Below are 14,475 nucleotides of genomic sequence, written 5' to 3' on the forward strand. Positions count from 1 at the left end.
TGCCAGCCCGCCCTCCCCCCGCGGCCGGCTGGGCTCCTCCGCGTTGCTTGGGGTCCTTTCCTCCCGGCCCCCGCTTGCCAGCCCCCGCTGCGCTGCGCCCTGCCCGGCCGGGCCTGGAGCCGACACCACCGCCATCATGCCGGCCGTGTCCAAGGGCGATGGGATGCGGGGGCTCGCCGTGTTCATCTCCGACATCCGGAACTGTGAGAGCACGGCCGGGGGACACCGGAGCGGAGTGGGGGAGGCATGGAATTGAGGGGTTCGGGGGTTACAGAGGGCCCCGGGGATAGGAAGCCATTGTGGTCGTAGAGGGAAAGGGTAGAGAGGGCCCGGGGGGAACTTTCGGGAGGGGGGAATGGAGGGGCTTAGGGTGTCATAGAGTGCCTCTCGAGGTGACGACACGGAGTGGCTAGAGGCGTCCGGAAGGGTTTTAAAGGAAAGGAGGCTAGGAAGGTTCCGAGGATGGGGGCACAGAGGTGCCCCTGGGTGTAATAGGCGGGGGGTCATATTAGCGACGGTCTTAGGGGAGTCCCTGATGTAGATAGAAAGGGAAGGCGGTGCATGGGTGTGGGGGTACCCCGTGGAGCGACGGAGAGGGAGGAGGCCAGAGGGGACCAGAGGGGACCGAGAGGACGTGAAACATAGGAAGCCTAATGGGGCCGCGCTTGAGGGCCCGGGTGAGGGAGTGTCATAGAGGAAAGGGGCTAGATGGGTCACTGAGGGTCCTGGCTAGTGCATAGAGAGGGTCCTGGAGTGATAGAAAGTACCATGATGGCAAGGTGGGGGACTATAGTGAGACCCTGCAGAGGGATAGAGAGACTCCAGAATGGAGGATTGCTTAGAAGACGTGGAGTGTGGTGCAGAGGTGTTACTGAGGGGCAAGGAGGGACTCGGGGAGCACAGAGAGGTGTCCCTGCAGGCGTAGAGTCTTGGGAGAACCTGAGACAAAGAGCTGGGGCCTGAAAAGGAGAGGACCTTGTAGAGTAGGGGTTTGGGGGATGTTCTGGGGACAAGAAAGACCAGAGTTCAAAAGGGGGCCAGGAAGCCTTAGTAGTTTGTGGAGAAGAGATCTGAAAAGCTGAGGTTTGGGGGAAGCTTGGTCTCAGAGAGTGGTCAGGGGTTAGGGAGCATAACAGTCCTGAATCTGGAGCCCTCTCCCTTCTGACCCCATCAATATGGGACAGTGATCACCAGCAAGGATTGTCATGACCAAGGGAGGCCCGGCTCCCAGTCATCTCCCATCTCCTGTGAGCGAGTGTTGTTGTTTGGAGCTGCCAAGGGCTAATGAGGCTGTGCTGCAGGGGCTTTGGGGGCAGCCAGACCTGGGTTTGAATTTGTGTTGTCACTCTCTACTCCTGTGACCTTGAGTGAGGGACTTCACCTGTGCTTCCTCATCAGGAAGGACTGCCCCTCACGCCTTCCTGATGAGGCTGTTGTGATAATGCACGTGAATGAGGCCTTTCACACATTCCAGGCACTAGATGGGTCTTGGCTATCCTTACTGTCATTTCGTTCGATTTGAGGAGTGGCTCCTGTTTGGGGCCGGAGGATCTAGCACATAGTAGGTGCTCAGGGAACAGGAAGGGTGGAAGCTGTTGGGTGGCAGGTGCAGGAGAGATGGGCTAGGTGGGCTGCCAGCTATTAGAAGCAGGTCTTGATACCTACCAGCCACATGACCGTTGGTGAGTCACTTGACCTCCCTGAGGCTGTTTTCTTGTCTGCGGATCCCACTGCTAATAGCATCTTGCCTCTGAAGCTTCATTCATTCACTCGATAAGGAGTGCCAGACACTGTTCTGAGGCCCCAGCCCCAACAGTGGCCCCAAATTCCTGCCCTTGGGAGCACCGCGCCATGAGGGGGATAGAAAATAAACACAGAACCCACACTAAATGATACAATGTTAGACTGTGCTGTGAAGGCAAAGAAGGAAGGCAACAGGGGAGGGACCAGGACGGAGGGACGATCGGCGAAGGCCTCGCTGAGGCGGTGACGTGTGAATGGAGATGAGCAAAGCGAGGGAGTGAGCCGTGGCTTTTGGAGGAAGAGGGTCCAGGCTTGGGGACTGTATGCTCAAAGGTCTTGGTCTTGTGTCATGCTTGTGTGTGTTCACATGTGGGCACGGGGGCCCGTGCGGCTGGGCCGGGGCCGAGGGAGGGAGCTGAGGGCGGAGAAGGGACAGGGACTGTGTAGGGCTTGGTGGGTCACGGTGGGCACTTTCTGAGTGAGAAAGACAGGAGAGTTCTGAGCACAGGAGGGACACGAGCTGATTGATGTTTTAAAATAGTTCCTCTGGCTACTGTGAAGAGCACAGGCTGAAGGAAGGAGTGGAGGCCAGGAAAGAATTAGGGAGCCGGGGCAGGCCTCCAGGGCCAAGATGGCGTTGGCCTGACTGGAGTGAAAAGGCACTTGGGAGAAGTGGTTGGGTTTTAGGTAAATTGTGCAGGATTTGTAAAGGGACTGGATGACAGGCGTGGAGAAGGAAAGAGAACAGAGGCCGGTGTCCCAGTAGGACCCCAGGGGGAAGCCAGAAGACAGAGCGGAGACTCCCGTGTGCGGGTGGCGGAGGCCCATTCGCCAGTGACTTGGGGCTGGAGAGTCAGGGCTTCTGCCTGCCTCCTTCTCATCAAGTGTATGTTGGTGGCTGGTATGGACACTGGGGACACAGCGGTGAATAGGACATACTTTTCAGTGCTCCTGCGAAGCTCCCAGCCCAGTGAGGGCGTCAGATACTGCATAGAAATGGCAGCTGTCCTTGTCGCAAACAGTTGTGTGCAGATGTTCATAGCAGCGTTATTCGTGATAGTCAAAAAGTGCACCAAAGGATGAATGGATAAACACGTGTGGGCCACCCACACAGTGGAATATTATTCAGTCACTAAAAAGAGTGAAGTACTGACGGATGCTGTGACATGGACGAACCTGGAAGATGTCATTCGAATCGAAAGAAGCCAGATGGACAAAAATGTATGATTCCATTTATCTGAAACGTCTAGAACAGGCAAACCCCGTAGAGACAGAAAGTAGATTAGCCGTTGCCCAGGGCTAGGGGGCAGTGGAATGTGGAGTGACCGCATGTGGGCCTGGGGTTTCTTTCTGGGGTGACGAGAATGTGGAATTAGATCGTGATGGTTGTACAACATGGGTTTACTAAAGGCCACTGAACTGTACCCTTGAAAATGGGAACTTTAGGAAAATGGTGAATTATATCTCAGTTCTTTTCATTGGAAAAAATCGTCACCGTCCTAGGTCCAGTGAGGCATAAGGCCTCAGTGTTGAGAGAATGGGGGCTCTGTCTGCGTTGTTCCGACAGTGTGGACCCACGAAGGCCGAGGGACAGCAAGTACCAAGGTCCGGGGGCCCGGTTGGTCGAGACTCTGGGCTGAGGCCTGGGATCTGACTGGGGGGCGATGGGCAGAGCACAGAGGGTTTGAAACAAGAGCGAAGGAGAGGAAGGGATGAGGGACCAGGACCGCGCAGAGCTCAGAGATGGGCCGTGGGAGGAGGGGGTGAAGCCATCCTGCTGGAGGATCTGAAGGGCATAGTGGAGTTCAGAGAGAAAACTCTAGAAAGAAAGGAAAGGTAGGCTCTGAGATGCGGGACCAGGAAGGGCAAATTCTGCAGATAAGAAGGGGAGAGGTTGGAGCTGGGAGCAGCCTGAGGGCGTGGCCCTGTGGCCCTGTCCTATCTGAGGGAATCTGCCTCGGCCTCCACTTATCCAACTCAGAGCTCCCTGCTTGGGAAGGGGGACACTGTGCTGTGTATGTCCTGGGCACCTCCATTAGGGCACATCCGCTCCACATTGTAACCGTCTGTGACACCTCCCCCAGGCCCTGGAGCGCAGGCTCTGGTCTGACCCTTCCCTGGGCCCCCAGTTCCGCCTAGTGCCAGCTCCGGCCCAGTGGAGTCCTCTGGTGATGTTTGCCGATCGATTGATTGATTGATCGATTGAATGAACGAATGAACAAACGAACCGACCTTTACCAAGTGACGACTGAGTGGTAGACACTGTTCTAGGTCATGGGACTACAGCTGTGAGCAAAAGTCCCCTCTCTGGGGTGCTCATGCTCTAGGGGTGAGATGGACCAGTATACAAGTAAATATATAGTATTCAGGTACTCAGGTGACAGTGGGTGTCGGGAGGAAGCAAAGCAGGGAAAGGGCATGTGAGGACAAGGTTAGGGATGGTGCTGTCATACATGCAGGTCTTGCTGAGAAGGTGACATTGGAGCAAAGGATCGCGTTTAGCGGGTGAGTTGGGCCCATGTGGATCTGGAGCACGACATTCTCGGCAGTGGGAGCAGCCTGTGCAAAGGCCCTGAGGCAGGATGGAGCATGCAGAGTAGGAGGACTGCAGTGGGGAGGAGCAGGAGTGGTAGGGGGAGAGGGCGGGACATTCCGTCAGAGAGGGGCCTAGGGGACGTGCAGGGTCTGGAGGGCCTCAGCGAGGACTTTGCTTTTATTCCGAGTGTGACAGCAGCCAGGGAAGGATTCTGAGCAGAGAAGGGACAGGATTTGATTCAGGTTTTCAGAGTCCCTGTGGCCGCTGTGCAGAGAACTAAGAGTAAGTCTAAGTCTCACTTTATCCAGCATCAGTGTGCCATGGGGACCTCTCACTCACAGTCGCCTTCGACACCTGCTCTGTGCCAGGACTGCTCTGGGCGCCGCGGATGCCACCCTGCCCTGGGGGACCCTTCTGTGTTAGCTCAGGGGGGTCTTTGCAGCTGCGTTTCCAGCTGGGGAGTGACAGTGTGACTCTGTTGCTTAAGGAGAATTTCTTCTCGCTCAGTGTAAAGCCAGTGCAGTTCATTTTAATACATTTTTATTTAGTACGCGCAAAGTATTACTTGAATGTGTAATCAATAGGTTTTAAATGATTAATGAGACAGTTTACGTTCCATTCTTAATTCGGAGACTATATTTGCGTTGGTAATACTCGCTCTGTCTTAAGAGTTTATAAAACTTAATATTGGAAAAGTAGATTCACAAAGTACTCAAATTGTTCCAAGCACACTTTTCTAGTAACTGAATCAAGGATCAGCTTTTCAATATTAAAATTAAATAAAACAGGGAGTTCACCCCCTCAGTTGCACTGGCCCGCGGCCACGCTTGGCTCTCATATTAGAGCAGGCCAGCGCGTGCCGAGCTGGATCGTGGTCCAGAGCCTATAAGCATCATCTCCCAGAATCCTCTCTGGGACCCAGGGTTGCTAGGACTTGTGTGGGAGACATATCACGGCAGGATGTGTAGATGGGAACATTCACTAGCTTGTATTGCAGGTGTCCAGAGCTGTGGAGGCTCTCGGTAACAAAGTCCCTGTTGGGGTAGAGTCGGGATTTGTGGGGATCCCTTTGGTGGCAGTGACAGCCCCAACCCTCTGCCACTGTGGCTTAAACCCTTAGGCAAGGCTTTATCTCCCCTAGCCAGAAGCCCCAAGGTAGGGCAGATGTAGCAAGGGCTGGGCCTCTTTTCCACCCACATGCTTGTCACAGCAGCAGCTGTAGGCAGAAGAGGGGCCGTCGCTCTCCCCTGGCTCTTCAGTGCCCCTAAAAGGCCCAGGAGAGGCCGTGCCGCCTGCCGGCCCTCCTGCCCAGAGCACACTTCCCCAAATAGCTGCTTATCCTTTTCAGCCTCACCTTTTGATCCTTCAGATCACAGGAGCTGGATGGAGCCTTTGTCCCCAGTCTGATTCCAGCCTCTCAGCCCCAGTTGCGTCTGCCTCTGTCCAGATACTCACTATTGTTCCTGTCAGTCTCCCCTCCAGCCCAGGAGTCCCCAAGAGAGGGCCAGTATAACTCACCCCTGAGTCTGGCCCAAGGGACTTGTGAGTGAGGCTAAGGAAATCCCATCAAAATGCCTGACATGCCTGCATGCCTCCTGTGATGATAAACTCATCTTCCTGTTGCTGGGTGGCCCTGGGTGCTAGAGTTTCTTTGTCAGCCCATCCTGTCACGGCTGCCCTTAGCCCCCTTCTGCCACAGGTTGTCCTCGGCAGCACCCACGTGCCGTCTTGGCACCCAGGCCGTGACTTGCCACTGGGTTGTCGCAGAGACTGTGCCCCGGCCCGATGTCTGTGCTCCCCTCCTGAAGCCCCTGCCTGTCTGGAGGCCTGGTGCTTCGTGCTCTCCATTAATTTCTTTTTAATAGAAAGTATGTCAGCTATACAGATGATAGCATCAGGTAGATGTGGGCGATTTCAAGACCGTTTAAAGAAAAAAAATGCACATCTGTTCTTTAAGCATTCTTTAAACCGTATCTGTGTGATACTGTCTTCTACGTAATTGATGACTTATAAGAATATTTTTATATATAACTCTACATGTGACTATTTTAATATATACATATATATATGGAAATAGCATATTTATTAAGAGAGCCTGCAGACCTGACGGAACGCAGTGCCATCGGCCGCCAGGTGCGGAACCAGTACCCTTGGCTTCCCAGCCCCGCTCGCTCTTGTGCCTTCCCCGTCCCCTCCCCTCCCCAAGGTCGACCCACCCCTGCTGGGTCTGCTGCTCGAAGCTTTGAATAGAGGTGTAAAGGAAGGCCGGAGAGGGTGGCAGCCTTGGAAATTTAACCGCCCTTCAGATATCTGTCTCTCTGATGAAGTTGCAGCAGGCGCTCTGTGACACGTGATCCATTTATAAAGGCCGCTTGAGCTTCACGTCCCTACAGAACAGGTTTACGACGGGCAGTTGGAGCAGTTGTGTGCTTGTCCCGGGTTAGGAATAGAAGTGTGTGTGCACCCTCTCTGCTCACGCCCTGTCCTGCTCCCAGAGGGAGGCGCTGTTCACACCCCGGGCACCCTCATCGGGCATGCCTCGGCGGGGCGGTTTGGTTCTGGCCGCCCTTGCTGGTGAACTGCTCCCGAACCCTCCTCATCTTTCTTGGGCCTCCTCAAATGTCCCACCTCCTGCAGCCGCCACCAAGGCCCCGGGCGGTACCCAGGCACCCTCCTATCCTGCACATCTATCTCAGGTATGGGGAGGGGGTCCCCTGGCTGTACCCCACCAGGCCAGGAATCCCTGGGGTGGAACAGAAGTGCCAGAGATGGGTCTGGGTGTCTGGGGGTGGCCCCACCCAGGCCTGGCCCCCAGGGCTTCAGGAAACATGTAATTAATAAATGAAGCATCAGGTGGCCTCTGGGGCCACACAGGCCGATTCTCACTCATCGCCGAAGTGCTGGTCCTCCGTCGCCTGGGTCCCAGAAACCTCCCAGCCTCGTCCCTGAGCCCCCACCCCTTCCTGAGAATGGGGCTGGGTCACTCCGCGTTTCTTAGTGTCCCCTCCTCATGCCTCCTGCCTTTACTGTGCTTGGGCGCTCGGTAAGCCCTTGGAGCAGGGAGCTGTAACCCAGAAAGGTGGCAGATGCTGTCCCTGCTTGCAAGTGGCTTCTGATCTGGGGGACAGGGACAGACCCAGACACCCTCAGCGCGTGCCCCAGGGCGGTGATGCAGGCGGTGTGGGGCCAGCGGGGGCCCAGCAGTGCTGTCCAGTGGCCTTACAGCGGCCACATTTTTTCAAAGTAGAAAGAAATGGGCCACATCAGTTTCAATATGCGATAATTCACATTTTTTTTCCTACGCTCAGTTTTGCCACTTAAATCCCATCCCAGTTGGAACAACCATGTTTCAGATGCTCAAGAGCCACCTGGTCAATGGCCCCCATGTTGGACTGTGCAGCTCTAGGGTCTGCTTGGCACTGGTGAGGGGGTGCTAACCAGAGGGGGCTCCCTGGAGGAGGCGATAGCTAAAGCGAGGCTTGTGGGAGCTTACTTGAAAGTTGGGCATAGGAGGCGAGGCTGGATTTCTAAAGAGAAAGGGATGCATATCCTTGCTTTTTCGTTCATTCATTCATTCATTCATTCATTCGTTCAGTGCATACTCAAGCCTCCCTGGTGCTCGGCCATGTGCTGAGGGATGCGGATGACACAGCTGTGGCTCGGAGTGGGTCTCTGCCCTTCAGATAACCATACGTTGATGACAGGTGTCCTCATGGTGCTCATAATCTGAAGTAGGAGCCGAGGTTAGACAGTTAAGGTCAAGAAAATAGTTCCATGCTGTGAAATGCGCTAGTAGGAAAGATGTTTTTTAACGATGGAAAAAGAAGAGTAAGGCGTCGACTTTAAAGAACGGATCAGGAGAGGCCTCTCGGAGGAGTTGTCAAGAGCTGAGATTCAGATGATGGTGAGATAGAGAGGTGGGTCCAGTGAGTGAGCACGGCATGTCCCTGGAGCTGCTGAGGCCAGCGGGGCCAGAGCACACAGCAGGGTAGTGACGGGTGACACCGGCGGAGTAGCCAGGGCAGCGCCCCTCAGCAGGAATCAGGGAGTCCCTAAAGGAGGTGCTGGAGTGATCTGGATGAGTGAACACGGGTCCAGACAAGGCGATCACAGTGGAGGCGTCTCAGTACCCACTCTGAAGGTTGGGCCAAGCGGGCATGGTGATGGCTTGAGTGAGGGGGAGGGATGTCCTGAGTTCTGTGTGGAGAAACTGAGTCACCTGGAGCCTGCCATGGGCTCTCGAGATGGGGATGGCTGACTCGCCTGGTCCTGGGGTGCGTGAGGAGGACGCAGCGGGCAGCGCCTGGGCATCAGGAAGAACCATGGGGTCGGGGAAGGCCCCTAGAGTCGTCCCCTCAGTGGACCGGTCTTGTCAGAGGTATAGGAATGTCGCGGACATGTGGGCTGGGGAGAGGTTGGCAGCTGGGAGAGGGAGGAAGTGTGTCCGTGGACCAGGCAGGAGAGGATGGGCCAGGGCCACGGGAATGGAGGGGACAAGTGTGGGGAGGGACAGAGAGAGAGTGGGGAGCTCAGCACTCGACGGTCTGACCTTGTGACTGGGCGGCAAGGGGACCTTTACCTGGTAGGGAGCTTGAGCAGGGAAGACCAGGTTTTCAGGAGATGCTGAGCTTGGTGGGGACGTGGTTGGGGTCAGCCTCCTAGGGGACAGCTGGAAGGCAGCCGAGCTCGTCACTCGTTTGTTCGTGCATTAATTTATTCATTCCTTTGCACATAATTCCTGTCTGCCCGGTGCTGGGGGCTGGTGCAGGGTAACCAGAGCTGTGAGTGGAGACAGGCGCTCCCAGGGAGAGTATAGTTTAGGGGCCATAGTGGGAGGAGGAAGTCAGGGATCACCCCAAAGTGTGTGCCCGGCTTCTGGGAGCCGCAGACAACAATGAGGTTTAGTCATCACCTCCCTGAAGCTCCTGGCTAGAGATGGGGCCCAGGCCTAGCCTCAGCCTCAGGGCCCGGGGCCACGGGGTCAGGAGAGAGACCTTGACAGGGAAGGCGAGGGCACGTGGCTCAACTCTTCTGGACCCTCATCACCTACCCTGCCTTCTCCTCCCCAGGTAAGAGCAAAGAGGCAGAGATTAAGAGAATCAACAAGGAACTGGCCAATATCCGCTCCAAGTTCAAAGGTAGGTGGGGCTCCTGCCTCTGAGGGCGGGGGGCTGGGGGCTGGGACTCCTGGGACTTGCAGGTGTGATCCTTCCTCATTTTGCCTCCCCTTTCCTCCTTCCTCCGGCCCCAGGGGACAAAGCCTTGGATGGCTACAGTAAGAAAAAATATGTGTGTAAACTGCTCTTCATCTTCCTGCTTGGCCACGACATTGACTTTGGGCACATGGAGGCTGTGAACCTGCTGAGCTCCAACAAGTACACAGAGAAGCAGATCGTGAGTCTGGGGAGGAGGAGCGGGGCTGGGACTCCTGGGTCTGTGGGCAGAGGGGCTGGGAGAGTAGGGGCCTGGGCCAGTTGGCCACGAGGGTCTCAGCCTACCCCTCCCCCACCGCCCCCACCAGGGTTACCTGTTCATCTCGGTTCTGGTGAACTCGAACTCGGAGCTGATCCGGCTCATCAACAACGCCATCAAGAATGACCTGGCCAGCCGCAACCCCACCTTCATGTGCCTGGCCCTGCACTGCATCGCCAACGTGGGCAGCCGCGAGATGGGCGAGGCCTTCGCCGCTGACATCCCCCGTATCCTGGTGGCCGGGTGAGGCACTGGGGCCCGCAGTGGAGGGACAGGGGAAGACAAGGCCCAGACGAGTTTGAGGGTAAAGAGGCACCCGCCTGTGTCACCTGCCCCAGGTCCCCCCAGCCCCTGGGGCGTGGGGCTCGCACCGTGCTCAGAATCTCAGTGTTTGCGGTGGTGGCCCTGTGGCTGTGTCACCTCATCTCACCAAGCTGGCAGTGCGGGGCAGTGTGGGGCTGCCTCCCAGTGAAGCCAGTGGGAGGTCTGTCTGATTAACGGGCCTTTACTGTCTGGCACAGAAGAGGCGACGACTTTCAGCTGTGTTGGTGACAACCCTACAGAACGTCTGCATCTTCTTTCATTCGTTCATTCATTCATTCATTCATTCCGCACACATCCACTGAGCATGTTCGAGGTGCTTTGCCGATTGCTGGGGCTGTAGTCATGGCCGGAAATGGACATGGCCATTGTCCTCCTGGCTGTCACGGCCCAGAGTGGGACATAAACGCTGATCGAATAATCACAGGGTGAAACATGTAATTCCTCTCAGAACCAACCTGAGGGGCACAGGAGCCCCTAAGGGCATTTAGTAGGGGTGCCTGACCTAGCTTGGGGAATCAGGGAGGGCTTCCCAGAGGAAGTGGTATCAGGTCGAGACCTAAGTGGGGAAGAGTCATTGGCCATGGAAGGAGGAAAGGGGCAAAGGGCAATGGGTCAGCCAGTGTGATCATCCTGGGGCAGGAGGTCATCTGGCAGATGTTTCTGGAACGCCTCCAGCATGCAGGGCACTGTTGTGGGTGTGGCAGGCAGGAGCCAGCAGCTGGGACTGTCGCACCCACCCCTGGGGAGCTTACGTGTAGTGGGGGACCCAAAGAGCAAACACGTACAGAGAGCTGTGATGAAGACAGACAGTGACAAATGCTCTGAACAAAACAAAACAGGGTCATGGGGGAGGCTACTTAAATTAGACTTGTCGGTGGCGGAGGGGTCTCTCCGAGGAGGTGACACGTAATTTGACACTAGAATGATGAGAGCATAGGCATTCAAAAACGGAGAGAGTCTGTCTCAAGGAAAAAGCCGCAGCAAGTCCACGCCTGCCCTGAGTTAGCCATGAACTTTCTTCATTCATGGAACCACGAGGTGGGGTCTGTGGCTGGAGTGTGGTAATCAGAGCGACAGAGAGAGGGCAGTTTGGATTCTGCTGTAATTGACATGGGAGGCAGTTGGTGTGTTTGAAACAGGTGGATGACCTGAGTGGCTTTGTATTTTCAAAAGATCACTAGCCCTAGTGCAGGAGAAGGTAGGACTCATGTTTCTGGCAACATGCGGACTAGTTTCCTGATTGGTACTCTCGCTGAAACCCAACAGTCAATGTTGAATAAAAGAGGGAAGGAAATATTCTTCAGTATATTTGTGAGATAGCAAGAAAGTAAGGACAGGCCACGAGCCCAGAGGCACCTGGCACCCAAGGAGATGAGCAGGGTGCCGGAGCCAGCTTTTGCTTAGAGGGCATTGGCTAAACTGTGGGTGTCCCTAATACTGCTTTTGGGGCATCACGGCCTCTGGGAACAGAAGACAAAGCTTGTCCATGGAGAGGCTTTAGAAGCCATACTTCAAAGTGAGGGTGACCTAGAAATAAACCTTCTTAGAGACTATAAGCAGAATTACCTGTTTCAAACCTTGGCACAGAGCATCGCACACATCGGTCTTCAGCCTGATTTTTCCCTACCTGGGTGATCCACAAATCCTTAAGCCAAGCCCTAGTTTAAAGTGATGAAATCTGGTAGTAACCCGGTGCCCGACAGAAACAAAGGAATTTTTTTCTGGAAAAACGCACCTTCACCATACAACTCAAAAATTACTATCCGTGAAGCTCTGAGTTACATGAGTAGCTCACAGTCGAAAATCACTAAACATAGGATTCCAGACACCATGAGAGAGAACCAATAGAAGGGAGACTGAAAAAGACAGCAGAATTGAAATTTTCATACAGAATGTGAAGTATGTTCAGTATGTTCCAAGAAATATGAGAATGAGTTAAACATCAGAGGAAAGAGCAAGCTATTTTTAAAAATGGAAAATATCACTGAACTTTAAAAAGAAAATTAGGTGGTCTTGTTTATTAGCAGCAGAATAGCCAGAATCTAGGCCGAATTAAACAGGCAGTAGAACTGAATTACTTAATGAGAACACAGTCCAGAGAACCAGAGAGATGGAGAATTTAAAAGAGAGATTCAGAGCCAGGGAAGGGAAAATAATGCTATTTGCGGTTCTAGAGAGAGGAAGGAGGTGTTTTGACAGAGACACTGTTTGAACAGGTAACAACTGAGAACATTCCAGAACCAATGAAAGAGTCTGATCCTCAGAGTCAAGTGGTCCAAGACATCATAAACAGAAATAGAGCCTGTAGGGGGTGAGGGTAGCTGTGGGGGGCCCGCGGAGACATCTGTCGCTGTCGGGGTCAGAGCCCAAGGTGGCTGGGACCTGGGTGGTAGCTGTGAAGCTGATGGGACGGGGTACATGTGGCGTGGAAGCTATCTGGTTCCAGTGGGACAGGTGGGCGAACGTTGAGGGCGGGGGTCCAGGTGAGTGAGAGGAGGATGCCGAGCCGTGTTTGGCCGTGTTGAGTCCAAGGCACCCGTTAGATGCTGGTGTACGGACGGTGGTAGGTGGTTGGATGGTGGGGGCTTGGGGCTGGAGAGACACCTGAGAGCCGTTCCGTGCACAGAAGTGTGGCGAGGGCCACACATGCGCCCTGGCCTTGCCCGGTCACAGAGTAGAAGCAGACACGCACAGCTAACTGTGACATTTTCATTGAACCTGATCCAACCAAAATATTTTCATTCAGTCGTTGGATCAGCATCAGAATTATCCACGAGCTGCCCTACAGTATTTTTTATGCTGAGTCTTTGTGACCTAGTGTGTAAGGGACACTCACGTGGCACCTCAGTTGGGACTCACCACGGTTCCTGTGCCCGGTAGCCCCGTGTGGCCGGGCCCACATATCAGACAGTGCGGAATGGCGGTATGAAGTCCCCAGGGAGCACACGAGTGGGGCAGGGACGCAGTCAGAAGCTGACCCCGGGGCGGCCCAGGGTGTCCGGGTCTGGCTGGTGGGGGATTGGGGGGGGCGGGGACCAGTATGGGCCATGGCTCAGAACTCGGAGAAACTCACGGAGGATGGAGTGGACAGTGGTGGCAAGTGCTGCTGACAGTTTCTTTAAGAAGGGGACAGGCAGTGGCCATTGGCTTGGGCAAGACAGAGGTCGCTGGCCACCCTAGCCAGAGAACTCGGCACCTCCTGAGGGCTGAGGAGGCCGGTGTGACAAGTGCGTGTGAGCCTAAGTGATAGCCCCGTTTCACATGAGGGGATGGGTACGGCGGGTCTGGGCCCTGCCAGTGTCATGGGCCGGGCTGGGATCGTCCGAGTACACTGGGCCCTCCACACGGGAAATTTGGCCTTGAGAATGACTAGGGCACGAGGGAACTTTTTATAGGTAGATTTTTTTTTTTTTTTAATTAAGGCAAAATACACACAACATAAAGTTCACTTTAAACTCCTTTAAAGGGTATAATTCAGCGGTCTTTTATATATTCAGTGTTGTGTAACCACCACTGCAATCTGGTTCCAGAACATTCCTGTCACCCCAGAAAGAAGCCCCCAAGCCCATCAGCAGTCACTCCCTGCTCCCCTTGCTCCCAGCCCCTGGCAGCCACCAGTCTGTTGTCTGTCACTGTGTATTTGCCAATCCTGGACATCTCACATTAGTGGGGTCGCACAGTAGGGGGCCTTTCGTGTCCAGCTTTTTAGTCTTGGCGTGTTTTCAAGGCTCCTCCGTGTCGTGGCATGTATCAGAGCTTTGTTCCTTTTCGTGGCTGAGTAATCGCATTCCACCATTCAGATGGCCCACATCTGATTTATTTATTGGTCAGAAAGCGCCCACCTTCATGTGAACTCCGTTTTCACTCCTCTGGTGTAGACACTGGGCGTGGAGTCGCTGAGTCATGTAGCCTTTTTTAAAAAGAAGAAACAGCTGCAGTTCGATCTCCCTTCTGTTCTTTACATCGTCTCTTCATCTTCCCCTCGCCCATCCCTGGTCCCCCAGATTCGGTGATGGTTATTCGCATATATGTTTTATCCCTTTATAACTGGCAAATTATGTCGTGTTAGACCGGACCAGAAAAGCATCACAGCCTCTGCTTAACAACCAAGTCAATAAACAGCTCTTACTCCTTCATTTGCTACTTGGACATTTCCCTGCCTGTGGTAGATGATGGACCTCACCTCCTCGGAGGCCTGTCGGGAAGGTCCAGCACGTTGATACATAGATGCACTTAGAACAGAGTGTGGCCCGGGGTCCGGGCTGTGGGATGTGAGCCATGACGAACGTGAAAAGGCCACCGTGGAGTCAGCACCATCCTGTGTCCAGGTCTTCCACTGGTTTCCAGTTTTGATCCGACGACGGGCAGTGAATGTTCTCGCGCCATCCCCTCGAACACCC

General features: G+C 54.6%; 1 protein-coding gene across 2 annotated transcripts in view; it reads left to right on the forward strand.

Annotated features, from left to right (window-relative positions):
* Window positions 1–14,475, forward strand: part of AP2A1 (adaptor related protein complex 2 subunit alpha 1) — a 26,537-nt gene continuing 12,062 nt past the window's right edge. The window contains exons 1-4 of one of the 2 annotated variants that reach the window (XM_036231828.1): window positions 1–203; window positions 9,349–9,417; window positions 9,531–9,673; window positions 9,801–9,994. In XM_036231828.1, coding sequence (XP_036087721.1) covers window positions 137–203; window positions 9,349–9,417; window positions 9,531–9,673; window positions 9,801–9,994 — 473 coding nt within the window. In that variant the 5' untranslated portion in view covers window positions 1–136. The remainder of the gene's footprint in view (window positions 204–9,348; window positions 9,418–9,530; window positions 9,674–9,800; window positions 9,995–14,475) is intronic. The other variant, XM_036231829.1, reaches the window with a different exon arrangement.

Source organism: Rousettus aegyptiacus, unplaced genomic scaffold (genome assembly GCF_014176215.1).
Source record: "Rousettus aegyptiacus isolate mRouAeg1 unplaced genomic scaffold, mRouAeg1.p scaffold_m13_p_14, whole genome shotgun sequence".
In the NCBI taxonomy this organism is placed as follows: domain Eukaryota; kingdom Metazoa; phylum Chordata; class Mammalia; order Chiroptera; family Pteropodidae; genus Rousettus; species Rousettus aegyptiacus.